The sequence below is a fragment of the Pterocles gutturalis genome, unplaced genomic scaffold (genome assembly GCF_000699245.1).
Source record: "Pterocles gutturalis isolate BGI_N339 unplaced genomic scaffold, ASM69924v1 scaffold2266, whole genome shotgun sequence".
NCBI lineage: Eukaryota > Metazoa > Chordata > Aves > Pterocliformes > Pteroclidae > Pterocles > Pterocles gutturalis.
Genome location: NW_010105190.1, coordinates 66,560 through 82,036, shown reverse-complemented (window position 1 = coordinate 82,036; position 15,477 = coordinate 66,560). Strand labels below are relative to the sequence as shown.

Below are 15,477 nucleotides of genomic sequence, written 5' to 3'. Positions count from 1 at the left end.
ATGGCTATGGGAAATAAGTCCTCTCATTCCCTGCTGAGAAGTCAATACATTTCGCAGACTAACCACGTTGAATAACTGGTGACATAGAGATCTGATGGAAATTATTTTATTTCATAGGCTTTGTTTTGTTTGTCTCTTTCAAACTCCTGGCAACAATGTAAATTTAAAGAAATGCCTGAAGTGGCCATCAGATAAGTTTTCAAACACTGTGATGAATTCTTGTTTTCTACATGTATCAGGTGTTAATGTGTAGTACAAGGAGGACACAGGACTGGATGTTACAGCTTGGTGTAAGTGTACTGTTTGAAACAGCTGGAACGTGTTCTAGTTCCAGAATTACTCCTTGCTTTGTACAGTTCCCAAACCAAAACCTCTTCTGGTGGTTTGTATATAAAGGATTTGCTGGATGTTTTTTCAAGTTGCTTAAGTATTTTTTGTCTTCCCTGAACATCTTTTTCTTTAAAAAAAAAAATGTTCAGAAAGTTTGCAAGAATTATTAGACTTGATTCCTCCTTGTCCTCTACCAGTGATGAGCGTGGTGACTTTCTGACTTCAGGGCATTCATTTGGCAGTGATGTTATGTATATCTTAAATTTTGTAGAGACAATGATGGTGCTGGGTTACTAAGAATAGCTTAGCAGTCACAAAAATAAAAGTTCTTATTATGCTCTAAGCACATAGAGCTTATAAACTGACTCACTTTTGGTAAAAAGGAGAGGTTGATTTAACCATCCCTACCTGGATTGCTTTTCTTTACAACGGTCATGGCAATCCTTCATATAACGAATTATTCTTCTCAGTTTGTGTCGTCTCAAGTTCCATGCTGCTTTTCTTTTTCAGCATGCGCTGGATCTCCAGCTGGCAGTGGCCAATATCCTGCAATCTCTAGTGCACACAGAGAGAAACCAGCAAGTCATGTGTGAAGCCGGGCTCCACGCACGACTTCTACAAAGATGCAGCGCTGCTCTGGCTGATGAGGACCATTCGCTGCATCCGCCGCTCCAAAGGATGTTTGAAAGGCTGGCCTCCCAGGCGCTGCAGCCGATGGTGTTGAGGTCAGAAAGACAGCGTTGAAGTCTGGTTGAGCTGAGCCTTGGTGCCTGCGCTGTCGGTGCCTGGCTGTAAATGGCTTGGATTGGTAGAGAGCATAAGATCTCATTTTATTTCTCATTAAGTAGACTGTCTTGCTTCTGTTCATCAGCATGTCACCCTGGAGATGCTAGGAATTGGGAACCATGGGAGGAGGGAGAACTTTGAAGGGGGAAGTCTGTTTGGTGTTTTTCCACAGAGATTGTACTGAAGTTGAGTGCTTGCTTCCTTCCTGCAAATCTTGAAAGGCTATCAAAAATGCTCTTCCTGGCTAGGTCCTCAGGAAGAGGAAGTGTGATGGTTTTAAAAGCAACACTGGTCTTAGAAGAGGATGGATTCCTACGTTTCCCTGCCATTTTAAATGCCTCAGATTGGAAGAGGTTCACGCCAGCAGTTTTATTCAGTTCATGTGAAGGAAATGCAGGAATATGATAGAAGGGGTGTCTGGAAAAATCTGGGGATGCATAGCTTTCAAAAGCTGATCTTTCTGCACATTGATGCAAGTAGTTTTGTACATCTATGCTTGAAAAGCATAGCTTGAACAGTTTATGAGCGTATTTTGAGCCATTTGTTACATAACCATGCAGTTGTATGATGCTTTGGATTGCTTGCTAGATTCTGTGGAGACCTTCTTGTGGCCTTTCGATATAAAAAGAGGGCTTACAAGAACAACAATGATTCTGTGGAGACCTTCTTGTGGCCTTTCAATATAAAAAGAGGGCTTATGAGAAAATTTATTTTTTTTTCACTGCAGTGACAGGACAAGGGACAATAATTTTAAACTGAAAGAAGGTGGATTTAGATTGGGTGTAAGAAAGACATTTTTTACAGTGAGGGTGGTGAGACACGGGAAGAAGTTGCCCAGAGAGTCTGGGCAGCTGTAGGTATAGATACTACAGTTATCTATAGATATAGATGTTGATAGCTGTGAAACTATCCCCCAACCAAACACGACACGTGGATATAACAGAGCTGAGGTCACTTTCTCACTTCAGCCTGTGGTCTGCCTTTCCAGACGAGTTCAGCTTGCTGGGTGTGCGTCAGTGAGCATCCTGATGTTCTCCTACAGGATGTGTCAGCCTTACTGCCAAGTCTTTGGAATTAAGAGAAGGGAATTAAGAGCTTTATCAAAACTGTTTGCTTAGTTGAAATAATGTCAGCTTTTGAGAGCATGTCTTCAAAACTTGACTAGTTTTAAATGGATCAAATGTGTTTCATGTAATTATGCTTAATTTTATTTCTTTTCTTAGTTAAAATTTATATTTATTATAAGTAATTACTGTCTCTTTAAAAATAGTATTAGATTTGGTGCCATTCTAGGCAAATAAGTAGACAAAATGATTTGTAAATTTTTTTATTCTCTTTTTTTAGGGAATTCTTGCGCTTGGGAAATCCTTTGAATTGCGGAGCTTGGGACAAAAAGCTGTTGAAACAGTACCGAGTGCACAAACCCAGCTCTCTGAGTTTTGAACCAGAAATGAGAAGTAGGTGCTGAAGTGCTAGAAATTTGCGTAAAGAATGCTTCACTGGCATCCCCCAGTTGCATACTTACATAAAACTTGTAGATAAGCATCCAGAAAAACCTGACTTTACCCCTAGTTTGTATGAGTGTGAAATCATCAGAACAGTTTGACTGGAAAAAGCTCTAAAAGCAGAGGGGAACATACTACTTGTATTTAATATATATATCTAGTGAGGTAATTATAATTTTTTGTTTTATGAACAGTAGCTATTAAATATCATAGTCATTTGCTTTGAAGTCTTGAGTAGATCCTGAGTTTGTGGCTATTTAACAGCAAAAGGAAAAATATTTTTCTTGGATACTTTCGTGTGTACATCACATCATTACATCTGTGTTGTGTCTCTCATGGGTTCGGTAAGGTGTCAGATAAAATAACTGAAATTCCTACACTTTAGCTGAAATTAGTGGAATTATGCTTGACTCAAGAACCTGTATCATCATTAGCATCACTAGTAATGAGAAAAAAAGAATTTTAAAAAAAGCATAATTTACCTAGTCTGGCAGAATCTCAATCTAATAGTCGTTCCTCTTAAAAAGAGGTAGAATTTGGAGTTGGAACACCCACTCTTTAAAGTTCAGCAGTCCCTTTTTTTTACCATTCATTAATTTTTCATAATAGGTGTTTGCAATGGTTTTACTTCTTGCTTGCTTTCAATATTTTTACTTTTCTAGTATATTAAAATTGAAATCTTTAGTAGTACGTGGTAAACATGTGTTGAATTATGAGTGCATAGTAACTTTAAAATTTCCAAGAAGGACAGACTTATATCAGTTTTTTAAAAAAAAAAAAGAAAAAGAAAAAAGCAGAGAGGTGGAACAAGAACTGTTTCAGTCCTGGAATTAATGCTGAGGGAAGGTATTCACGATGTATTTTGATAGGATATTCACTGGGTGTTCCATAGATACATGTACATAGGTGTAGGCAGTGGAAGTTTTCATTATAAGTTTGCGTGATATCCAGTCATGGAAGTTCATCCATCTGATAACGTGCCTCATACAGCAATTGCACATCAGCTCTGGTTATTAAACTGGAAAGTTATGTCTGTTTTCCAGCCACTTAATGACTCAGTCTCAGTGCACTGAACATCTGTAACTGGCAGATCCCTCCAGCTGATCCGAACCCCTCTTCCATGCTTTTTCCTATTGTTATCCATGAGGTGTAGAGCTTGGAAAGAGCTGTTTGTGTAGCACAGGAGAGTCTCAGTCGATGGTAATACAAAGAAATTGTTGATAAATCTTATTTCTAGGTGTCAGCTCAGTCCTATGGCCAATTGTACCACACAGTTAAAAATATCTTAGTTGAAATGTTTGAATTCTTTAAAAGGAACTGGAAGGCATCCTGGGTGGTACTGAATTACAAGCATTAAATACCTTCCTCCCCCTGTCCACACAACTCTCATACTTAATCTTTTAATCCTACCGTAGAAATATAATAACTGAATTCATGTTAAGTCGTCAGATTCAGTACATTGGGACAGAGGGCAGAGGAGAGATTCAACTTATCTCTTGGCCAGCACTTGTTTGCTTATTTATTTTTATTTTATGGGAGGAAGGAAATGATGAAAATTGTTGAAATATGAGACTGAAAAGTTTTTGACCTAGGAAAGAGAAGGCAAAGGTAGCTTCCTGAATACTGCAGGTTATGTTAAATTTCCTCAGCTAAGCTTACGGAGCCTTTCTGCTTATTGAGAACTCTGAGGCTTTTTACTCAGGATTACTGCATCTTAAAAACACAAAGCAAAGTTTTTCCTGCCTGTTAAGTCAGGTAGCAGGAAAGCGCTTGCAATGGAGCTTCTCTGACAGGGACACTTTCCTGATGTTAGTTAAGGGGATGGTCTTTTGGCTCAGTTTTTTGGCTTTACCACCCGTTTGCTGTAATACCTTGTGCAAGATGCTCATCTCTCTGCCTCAGTTGAATGTTTTTATAAACAGAGCAATACTTCCCAACCCATAATTTTCTAACTGAGAGGCTGAAGTGGTTGATGCTGGCTGAGAATTCAGCTGTTGCACTGGAAGCAGTGCTTGAAAAGTCCAGATGAATAGCCTGAAAACACCTCCCTTTTGCAATGCCGTGTTGTTTCTTGGCTTCTACTGTAGATAGCATGGTTACCTCAATGGAAGGTCTGGGTTCTGACAGCGTCTTCAGTTTGCACGAAGACAGCCACTATCGGATAAGCAAGAGCCTGCTCAAGCCAGCAGAAGGGAGCACAGTACCCCTGACGAGAGTGAAGTGTTTGGTCTCCATGACAACCCCACATGATATCAGGCTTCACGGATCATCGGTTACGCCGGCATTCATTGAGTTTGACACGTCTCTTGAAGGGTTCGGGTAAGGTCCTACAGTGCTCTCACATAGCATGGGGCACAGGGCAGTGCTTTCTTTCTTCTTTCAAAGATATATTTGTAAGTTTTAATGGACTGTTTGCAAACCAGAAACAAACGAATTCCTTAAAGAAAAGAAAGGAATACTTCAAGCCACATAAATTTCCACTCTGTCATTAATGATTTGAAACCAATGCTTGCCTGCTGTGTGCAGAAGTAGATGTCAGTATGTATCTAAATATTGACAGTACCCTCCCCCTTTTGGATTTTTGTGCGCCTTTTAAAATGAAGGAACACCAACACACCCTTGCAGAAACTCATTAGTTGCTAGGATTTATGTGCAACATTTGGATGGCCCAAGTGCTCTAAAACCCATTTAAATTGCTGAAGAATTTGGAAAGAAGGAAGTGGGCAAATCAGAAGGGCAAGTGAGGCAAAGAAGGAGCAAATTTAAGTCCAAATAACTAGAAAAAAACTGATTATTAACTGGAGGTGTAACCTGAATATAACACTTCACTCATTTTGCCTTTTAGCACGCAGTATCACCTTCATTTACTGTTTTTTCTCTTTCTAATTGAACACCTGCTGAGTAAGGAACTGTTGTGTGTTAACCCACTCGCCTAGCAGCGAACGCCACGCAGCTGCTTGCTCACCCTCCTGTGGATGTGGGAGAGAATTAAAGGGGTAAAGGGAAAAGAAACTCATGGGTTGAGATAAAAATGGAACAGAAAAACCTCAAAACAGTCATGTCGTCCTGTGCCAGGGGGCTAACATCTCAGAAATTGCTATTAAAAAATCATGCCAGTAGTGTAAGGGACAGGTATTCTCTAACTGCCTGCTGACTGCTCTGTAGGTAGAAGCCTGCAAACAGGCTGAGAGCTGTTATCGCAGAGAGGGCAGTGCTGTGGGGTGTGCGCAAGTCAGACGATGGTGGATGGCGCCTTGAATAGTCAGTAATCATTCAGAATTTCCCAGAAACTTAATTAAAAGCTTAAAAATCTTGACTAGAAACTTTATTGAAGGGTTTTTAGTGACACAAACTGCCAAAAAGGACAACTGCTGTGAAGCCCAAATGAGTGTGACAAATTCTCATGAGATGAGTAGCTCTTCAGCATTTTTATTTTTGTCTCTTTTTTAAAAGAATTGTGAGAAGAGGTAGAAATGATCTGTTATCCGATTGTACCACAATTTCATAAAACCGGAAACACAATTGTTCCCCTTTTTCTTTCCAGACCTAATATTTATACTACTGTGCTTCTTGAGTCTATTGCTGTTCTGATGTGACCTTCGACAGACCCCCTTGCATCTTAGTGCTTGTGTTCCAGTTTACTTGGGTGACCCGTCTGAGAGCACAGTCCAGCCTGGATATATGGGAACTCCACTGCTCTGCACTCTTTTCAGCTTTGCTAAGCAAGGATGCAGTGCCCATTTTGCATCTAGCCTTCACATCTAGTGTAGTCAGGGACAGATTTCTCTTTGAAAACAAATGGTGCTCAAAGCTTCATCCTTCGTAAGAGAAAAGAAAATGTTTCAGACCTAAGAACGTGAAATAGGCTATCAAAATGAGTTGTCCCTGTGCTTGCTCTGGGAGATTTGTAGGTGCTGGTAACATAATGCTGCTGTGACTACTTGTAATTTCAGCAAGTCACCCAAGAAGGCTGCCATAATCAATTAAAAAAAAAAATAGAAACTTTCTGGTCTGTTTTAAAGTGCCGGGGTGTTTCATGAACTCAGCAGAGTTAATAGGCAGTTGGTGGAGCCTTGCAGGTTGTGTGCTTAGAGAGAACATGCTGGTAACACCACCGACCACAGGGGCTTCGCCCAGAGAGTAACGTTTTCACAAGGGAGGGTGAAGCGTATAGTGAGAACTGTAGTCAAAGGGGAGATAGTAGTGACCAGAACCATGGACTGCTGTTGCTGTTAAGATGGTTGGTCGAGTTAACTCTTCATAGCTTACATGAGAACAAAATAACTGGCTAGTTCTGTCAGGCAGCTCAGCTTCAGGGTACTTAAACAAGCCTGCTCGAGTGCAAATGTCAACAAAATGATGATTCTTCAGCAAGTGGAAGAGTGGTCATTTTCCCTCCAGTAGGACAATCTACAAACTGAAATCCTGTGGGGATTCACTCAAACTTGGGTGGGCTGGTCCCTGAAACAGTCTGGGCTCTTAAAATCTTCTACTTTTAAACCTTGAGAATTAATTTCTATTTTTCTTTAATATGAGTAGTCAAGGAGGGTGATGGTGCGCTTATGGTATATTTTCGTAGGCTTTACTTTTTATTGACTTTCATAAACTCCAGTGTGTTACTGGTCTTCTGTTCAACAGCTGCCTCTTCTTGCCAAGTTTGGCTCCCCATAATGCACCTACAAATAATGCTATTACGACAGGACTTATCGACGGTGCCGTTGTCAGTGGAATTGGAACTGGTAAGTACTGGAGTATGACGGTTTGCAGTGTTTTGTATCTGATGGTGTTTCATTCTCCTATATTTATTCCTTAGCCATGAAGTGATAGTATCTTGTTGGACGTCACACACTCATAATTGAGAACTTCTTGTGTCTTTTTGTGTGTGTTCCTGTTGCTTTTTGCCCTCAAGTCAATGAAAAGCAATATAAAATATAAATGTATGATTGCTCTAAAATACAGAGTTTTCCGCAGACGGTTGAATTGTAATCAAGAGTTGGGTGTGACTAATGTACCCGGATATATTAACAACAAGTTGAAGTGTTAGTGGGAGATGGCCAGAGCATAGGAAACATGGGATGAATTGTAATGCTGTACTTGGGGCTTTGTTCTGCTGAATTCTTGACTGAATTCATTGCAGGCGTAGTTAACGCACATCATCACAAAAATTCTCTCTGAATTATTTGCTGTACATTGTACTTGTTCACTGTATGCTGTTCAGTCTACATGAACTTGGAGAGCTGCAGGGCTAATTGAACATGATCGCTTAGTTAGAAAAGGTGTTATTTCTAAAAGCTAGGTTGAAGGTTTACTGTAGTAGAACTCAATTAGTGTTAGACAGTAGTTAAAGTCTTTGAGCTCTTTGTTGTTCCGTGGGAGCACCCAGGAGATGAAGCGGAGTCAGTGCATGTAGCAGAGGGATCTTCAGCAACCTCTTCTTCAACAAGTCACACATGGAAGAGCCATCTCATCGTGACATGAGCAGTTTCTGAGGGCCTGATCCATTCCACTATTTTTGTCTAGGGAACTAAAACTGGGTTGTTCTGAACAAGCACAGCTGCAGAGTTGAATTTTGGTTTTAGAATAGGAGGGAATAGTGTGTAATTCTTGCTTTACTTAGTTTTGAAAGAAACCTCTCTGAGCTAGCTTTATATGTATTTTTATCCAAGCTGGAGTGAGAAATGAAAGAAGTATCGTTGAAATCCCCAAAAGGAAAGTTTGAGAAAGCAACTGAGGGACTGAGCTGATAGGAAAAAGGGACAGGAACACGTAGTACTACCTGCTTTATATAATGAGCTTTCATTTTTTTTTTTTTAGGTGAAAGATTTTTCCCACCACCGTCTGGTTTAAGCTACTCGACTTGGTTTTGTATTGAACATTTTAGTACACCTCCTAATAATCATCCCGTGAGACTTCTTACCGTAGTGCGGCGTGCAAACTCCTCGGAGCAGCATTATGTATGCCTTGCCATTGTCTTCTCGGCAAAAGACCGGTCACTCATTGTTTCAACTAAAGAAGAATTGCTTCAAAATTATGGTAAGAGTTGTGTCGTGTTGTCAGCTAATCCTGATGGCGTTATGGGGATGCGACAGCAAGTTTATTTTGAGCGTAGTGTCCAGAAGAATTGTGTGTGATGGAACTTGAGTTGCAGCTTCATCAGCTCGTGATGGGTTTGGACAATGAAAAAAATGCAAAATGTAGATGTTCATGTAGAAAGGAACTTTTATAATTTCCAAAGATTTGATATCTGCATATAAAGATTTTTTTTTTTGTCAAAACCCCAAGTATTATGGATTTGAAGGAGGAATTATGTCATTGTTTTTGGAAGGTTTTTGCCTTTTATTTGCCTTGTATCATTAATTTTAGACATCATCTCTTAGGGCACAAATGTTAACTGTCTTTGCTCTTGAAGAAGTTTGGAAATAGTAAACTAACAGGTCGTGAAGGCTTTTTCAGTCTGGATAGTCCCAACGCTTGGGGGCTATTTGAAGATGATCATTCATTCCCTTCATTTTTTAATGCTATGGTCAGTTCTCAGAAAGAGTTTGTAGCTTCACCTGTGATCGAGGGTGGAATTACAGGAGGTGCAGTGAAGAGCTGAGTGAAGCTGGTAAGGCCAGTGAATTTGCTAAGGAGAGCTATCGGTGTGGTTGGGGGCTTCAGGCTCACTGTCTCCTGCCTTGTTCTCCATCAGAGCCTCCAAAAATGGTCAGTTTTGTTGGGCCACTTATGCACCGTGGCTGCGGAGGAGCTGAGGGAAGCAGGACAACCTTCTATGCATGTTTCAGGCTTTGCTCTTTTAACATGCTGGGTTACAAGTGGTTATCAAAATCTGTTCCTGCTTCTGTTCTTTGCTTTTGAGTAGCAGGCACTATTAAAGAATTTTTACAACTGTTACTATTGAAAAACAAAACACCAACAAACAGACAAAAACCAAAAATGAAGCAGACATAGAATATTCCTTATTTTCATGATAAGTGGACATTTGAGTCATTATTGCAGTCGTTTCTCTTAGTAGGAGTCAGGTTCAAAAGCTAAAACTTGAGAGCTGAAAAGCCATAGTATCTTTTTCAGAAGACTGATTTCTTATAAGAGAGAATTAAATAAGTTTATCTTCATATTAATTGTTTTAACCTGTAGTTGGTGGTGTACAGTCAAGGGCTGAGCAGGTACCCGAACAATGGAGATGGCAGGCCCACCAGCCAGGGACTGGAAGTGCTGATGATCTATTGTGAGACTAAACAGGGTGGTTTAAGGGTCCTCCTTGTGAGTGAGAGTTGTGCTCAAAGGTGTTTGGCTGAGAAAAAGAACTTGAGGTTATTTTTGTATCTGAAAGTTAGTTCCAAGTACCCTGGTTTTATCATTTTCCTTGTGCTGTTTCTAAAGAAATGAGTCTTCTCCATGTATAGGCGGCTGTTGAGGTGAGAGGATTAGTGGTTTATTGTCCTTCAATATGAAGGAATGAAAAGAGATCTGAAAAACTCTTGGAGCGTTCCCTGGTGGAGAATTTTCAAGGTGGTTTTTTTTTTTGCGTTCAAGTGTTGTGGGTAATTCTGCTTTGTGATGGAGAAGCTAATGCATCTGCAAACTGATCATGCCCTCCGGTATGAAATCAAAGGATGCCTTTTAGAAAAATTCAAAAATTGTGTGCTGAGAACTAAAGTGTGTTTCGACATACAGGAGGAGGGAATTCAGTGAAGAAAAACCCAAGGAATGGACGGTATGGGTGTGTGAATTGGAGATGACTGGTCAGCAGCTTGTGGTTTGCAGCCCCTGCGGAGAGGTTGGGGTTACGGTACTGAAACTAGAACGGACGAGACGTCATGAAGCCTTCATTTTGACTTGGACAGAAATGTCTCAGCCCTGAGCTTACTGCTTCAGTAGCCGCACTTCAGAAAATTAATTTTCCCTAGAACTGTAAAAAGGAGAAGAAGAGAAGCCACTGTACCAAGGCTGAAGTAATGAGTACCCAAGGTCTGTGCTTGACGCGTTCCCCCTAGCCAGGCATCGTATTTGTGGCTTTTATTAAGGAAGAAAAGTCTCAGGCTTTCAACCTCATCTTTAACTTCCCTCATTGATGCTTTGTAATTTAGCGTGATTCTGACGCAGATGCTTTGGAAGGCAGTCTTTTTACTTGGATCTTCTTTTCTGTGTGACCTGATTGTTTAAGCGAGATAGTGGCAAGCTCATACTGGGTGTTGGTGGCCAGGTGGAGGGAGGGCAAGGGGGGGACTTCTGTGGGAGGCGGCTGGGGCTGCTTTGTGTGGGACGTGGTTGGTTCCAGCCAGCTCCACAACGGACCCCCCCAGTAGCCAAGCTGGTGGCACCTCAGGGAAAAGACACGTGAGAGAGGGCGAAACACTGCATGGAGCAAAGATTAAGGGAAAAATATGGGAGAGAAACTGTGCTGAAGACACCACGGTGAGAGCAGGAGGAGAGGAAGGGCCTCTCCGGGCGTCGGAACAGAGATGCCCTGTGGCCCCTGGACAGGACCATGCTGGAGCAGGTAGTGAGGGCTGTGGAGGAGACCATGGTGGAGTAGGGAAAAGGGTGAGGAGAACGTCTGGGAAGTACCGGTATCTTTCTCTCCACAGTATGAGGAAGGTGAAAAATAGCTCTGTAGGTTTACAGACACATCTACTATTTCTTACTGATTTTATTTTTTCAGTTCTTGTATTTGAAAATTTAAAGTAATATCTTGTTAATTGTAGGACTTAATTCATATCTCGTTAATTGCATTTTTGGTCACATTGTTAACTACGTGCTTTCTGAAGTTCTGGCTTTAAAGCCAGTGGCATAAGAAGCTTAAACCAGATAAGTAACATTTCTACTGGTGCCCAATAACTGGTACTTTCCCTTTAGTGGATGACTTCAGTGAGGAATCATCATTTTATGAAATTCTTCCTTGTTGTGCCCGTTTCCGCTGTGGTGACCTCATTGTGGAAGGCCAGTGGCATCACCTCGTTCTGGTCATGAGTAAAGGCATGCTAAAGAACAGCACCGCTGCGCTCTACCTGGATGGACAGCTTGTTAACACTGTTAAGGTAAAGTAAATCTTTAAATACTCATTTTTACTGGTTGGGGTGATTTCTCTCTCTCTGTGCATGTATATATGAAAAAACAAAAAAATTCCAGCACAAAAGCCCCAGAAATGAGGCTTGCAAAAGGTGGTCTTTGCTCGAGTCCTGAGTCAAGCCCAAGTCCTGTTAAGAGTAGAAATTAATGAATACTTAGTAGCAATAGTAATGCTAAAAGTGAGGTGGACGTGTTGCATTGAATGTGAGGCAAGTATGGCAGGGCTACAATGCTGACTCGATTAATTAGAAGGGTGATAAAAAGCTGAAGAAGACTTACCTCAGGACCGTGTAGCAGATCTAACTTTGAATAATAGGAAGGTTACAGAGTAAGACAGCTTTGCCACTTTATCCGTGTTGTTTTTCCCAGCTCTCTTGCTGTCCCAGAAATAGGATCCGCTTGTCCGCTGCAGCCACTGGGATGTCCAGTGCTGTTATTAGTTGGTTGTAGATGAAACACATTTAGTTGTGAAGGTCAATATTTGGTTGTTAGGTGGAAGAAACTAGGAGGCCCCAAGCAGAGAGCAGTGAAGAGCACTGTGGACCTGTGCATGGAGCACAAAGTATTCCTGACCTGTAACTGATAACCAAAGAGTATTTGGCACCTGGCACCTTAAGGGACTAAGCTAATCCTGGTGTGGGGTGCAAATTAGCTAGTATTACTTTACTGCTGTAGATAAAACAATTTTTTTTACTTTCAAAGTTTGCCTTTCAGTGTTCCTTTTGCAGAAAGAGGACTATAGGATCTTCACTAATAGCTGTAGCACCTGAGCACATATCTGGCCATCTGTCTGTCCATACATGACTGCATTCAATAGTTGGTAACAGTATTTTTACAAGGTAGATAGAAAATGCCTCTGAGATTGTTCCTGCCAGTACATAAAGGCCAGTATCTCACCTGTGTATTCGTTTTATTGCCATCTGAAAACCTGATCAAATGGAGTTCATCATGTTTGCACATTAGCTCAGAACAGTATAATTACCAAAGGCGTGTTTTCACGGACTGAGGGAGGAGGAGAAAGAACACAAGGTTATGAGATCATCTTACTGCTTTTGAAAAAAATAATGACCGTTACAAAGCACCACATTTTTACAATCAAGACACAGCCTCGTTTTTAAGCCCAGAACACACATGCTCTCATCCTGTGTTTCCATACACACCTTCATCTTTTGAAAGCTATTTAACTTCTGCTCTTTGCATTTACCTTCTGGATAATGTTCTTCACTGACTTTTGGTTATGGTATCAGAATACCGTGCACGACATACCAATCATTTAGTATGTCCCCTAGTTTACAAATCACATCCCTCAATTTCTGATCTATTTTCTTTTCATGCTACCCACGCTCTCTTCGTGACTTCACCATATTTTTTTTCCCTTACAGCTTCACTATATTCACAGCAGCCCCAGTGGGTCTGGTTCTGCCAACCCACCCGTAGTCAGCACTGTCTATGCCTACATTGGCACGCCGCCGGCACAGCGCCAGCTCTCTTCGTTAGTGTGGCGTTTGGGCCCTACACATTTCCTGGAGGAAGTTTTGCCTGCCCCAGGCGTTAGCACCATTTATGAGCTGGGACCAAATTACGTCGGAAGCTTTCAAGCAGTATATGTACCGTGTAAGTACAGTTCAAATGGTGGCAAGTGACTTGGCCTGGGTGTGGTTGAATCTTTTGTGTGCATGTTGGCAAAAAAGGGGAGAAAAGAGAATATGCGGTAGCAGAGAGATAAAGGTACCTATTAATAGGAAGAAGATGAGTAGCTGCTGTTGCTGAGGATGATAGAAATCCAAATTACTGGTTTAACATCCTTCTGGTAGTTCTTGTACTGAGATACGATAGAAGTGCTTGTGTTCCTCACTTGGCTTTTAAACCAGTTAGAAATGCTTAAAGCTGTCATTATTCATAGTGTATCTTATATTTATCTGTAGAAAGTGAAATTGGAAAGGCTTTTTAACTTGTCAGTTTCTAGTGATAGCACTCATTAACAAATCTGCAACATATTCTGTACTTTAAACACAGCTGTCTTGAAATGTCATTGTTTATAAGGCCTAAATAGGTCAACTGAGGAAAAAAAAAAATCAAACAGGGAGGGATTGTGGTGCAGCAGATAGCCTTTAAGCATTACTTGCAAAGAAATACAGGCAGCGTTACGTCAGAAGATGCTCATTGCTTTACCTATCGTAGGACTTCTCGGTGAAACATAAATAAAAATGGGGAATGTATCAAGTCATCTTGTCCTTGCATTGTCTTTCCCCATGAGGACCGTAATGGTCTCCACCTCTTCTGGAGAGAAGCTGTCACCATCTCAAGGGAAGGAGGCAGTGAGTCGCGAGAGTGGTAGGAAAACAACAGTATGTACAGGGAGTACACAGAATCTTACTTGCCATGATGAAAGCTTTGCCTGGAGTGCTGACAGACCCTCCCTTACACATGTAGATGATGTTCAGGCTGTGAAAGAACAAAGTATCATGGAAAAGAATGTCATTTTCCTTGCCCATCCCGAGTGAAAAAACTTCAGGAGCTGAATTCCGTTATGTACAGATCTGTGTCACGTACTTGCTTTTTGACAGCTGAACAAACCCGGCAAGCAACTCTGGAGTTAGGTATCTGCTAGTCAATTATAATTTCTGCTGGAAGACGTTTTGCCTGGTGCCGTGCAAGTTTTAAGTACCACATTAGCCAAAGCAAATTTTGTGAATGTGAATTTGTTCATTCACTTCAGAGAGTTAAAGATTTTCCTGCCTTTAGTCTAAGACCATGTTCACCAGGAAGCCCACAGTAACTTAAAAAAAATTCTTAATTTCTTACCCTATTGACTTTTCCCAGTCAAAACTTCTCCTGCACAAGTTTTGCTCAGTTTGTTGTATTTCAGGAGCAGCCTGCTCCAGAACAAAGGGCATTTCTCTCTTTGGGGCTAAGCTTCTGCTCATGTCATGTGTGCTGTGCCAAAGCCTAGGGAGTTTGCTAGGGGGTGCAGTATGGAGCTCTGAACCTTACACTTTTATTTTGGCCTCTTTATCCAAAATGCTTGTTTTTCCTTCCTGTAATGATTATTTGTGGGAATCCTGGAGAAGGGAAGAGCCCTTGCAATCTTCTACTGTTATCCTTTACAGGGAAATTGCATCTGGCTTGCTCTTTGCCTATGCAACACTTCTTTCGGAAGTTTTGTCCCTGTTTTCAGTGAGCAGAGTTGCCCTCTTCTGAGAATTTTCCCTGTGTTTAAACAAAATTTAAAACCTGATACTCTGTAAGACTTGGAAAGACCCCTCAGAGAGCAGTTATTAGTTCAGGAGAAGGAATGCCTTTGTCTGTTTGCTGAAATGGAGGAATGGTCTCAGGGCATCTGTGTGAGCAGAGGATCCGGTGAGGATTTCACTTATCGGGAAACGGAGACTTCTGAAACTCTCTCCTGAGTGAGACTTGACAGGGACTTGACCCTGATTCTACCAGTTATGTAGACATGCAGCTTCTCATTTGTTTCAGTGTTAGGTGAGGAGCCTTCATGCTTTTCTAATTCCATTACTGTATTTCACTAGAGTTGCAGACACTTTTTGACCTGGAATGATGGATTATTTGTCCTCTTGCTTGTGACTTGTTGACATACTGAGGGTCAATCACTCAGGTCTCTTTAAACAATTGGGTGATTTAAGGAGACTTCAGGTTTACCATCTTGATATTACACAAATCATATGCCTGTAATTGCAATTATAATTGCAGCAGATCTAATTTTGCCTCATATTAAGCTACATTATGCTGCCAAAGAAGTGGAAAAGGATCTAAATGTAAA

General features: G+C 41.1%; 1 protein-coding gene across 1 annotated transcript in view; it reads left to right on the top strand.

Annotated features, from left to right (window-relative positions):
- Nucleotides 1-15,477, top strand: part of WDFY3 (WD repeat and FYVE domain containing 3) — a 104,127-nt gene that overhangs the window by 37,187 nt on the left and 51,463 nt on the right. The window contains exons 14-20 of the mRNA XM_010087275.1: nucleotides 841-1,055; nucleotides 2,461-2,577; nucleotides 4,713-4,940; nucleotides 7,260-7,360; nucleotides 8,436-8,654; nucleotides 11,481-11,662; nucleotides 13,076-13,307. Of these exons, the coding sequence (XP_010085577.1) occupies nucleotides 841-1,055; nucleotides 2,461-2,577; nucleotides 4,713-4,940; nucleotides 7,260-7,360; nucleotides 8,436-8,654; nucleotides 11,481-11,662; nucleotides 13,076-13,307 (1,294 nt within the window). The remainder of the gene's footprint in view (nucleotides 1-840; nucleotides 1,056-2,460; nucleotides 2,578-4,712; nucleotides 4,941-7,259; nucleotides 7,361-8,435; nucleotides 8,655-11,480; nucleotides 11,663-13,075; nucleotides 13,308-15,477) is intronic.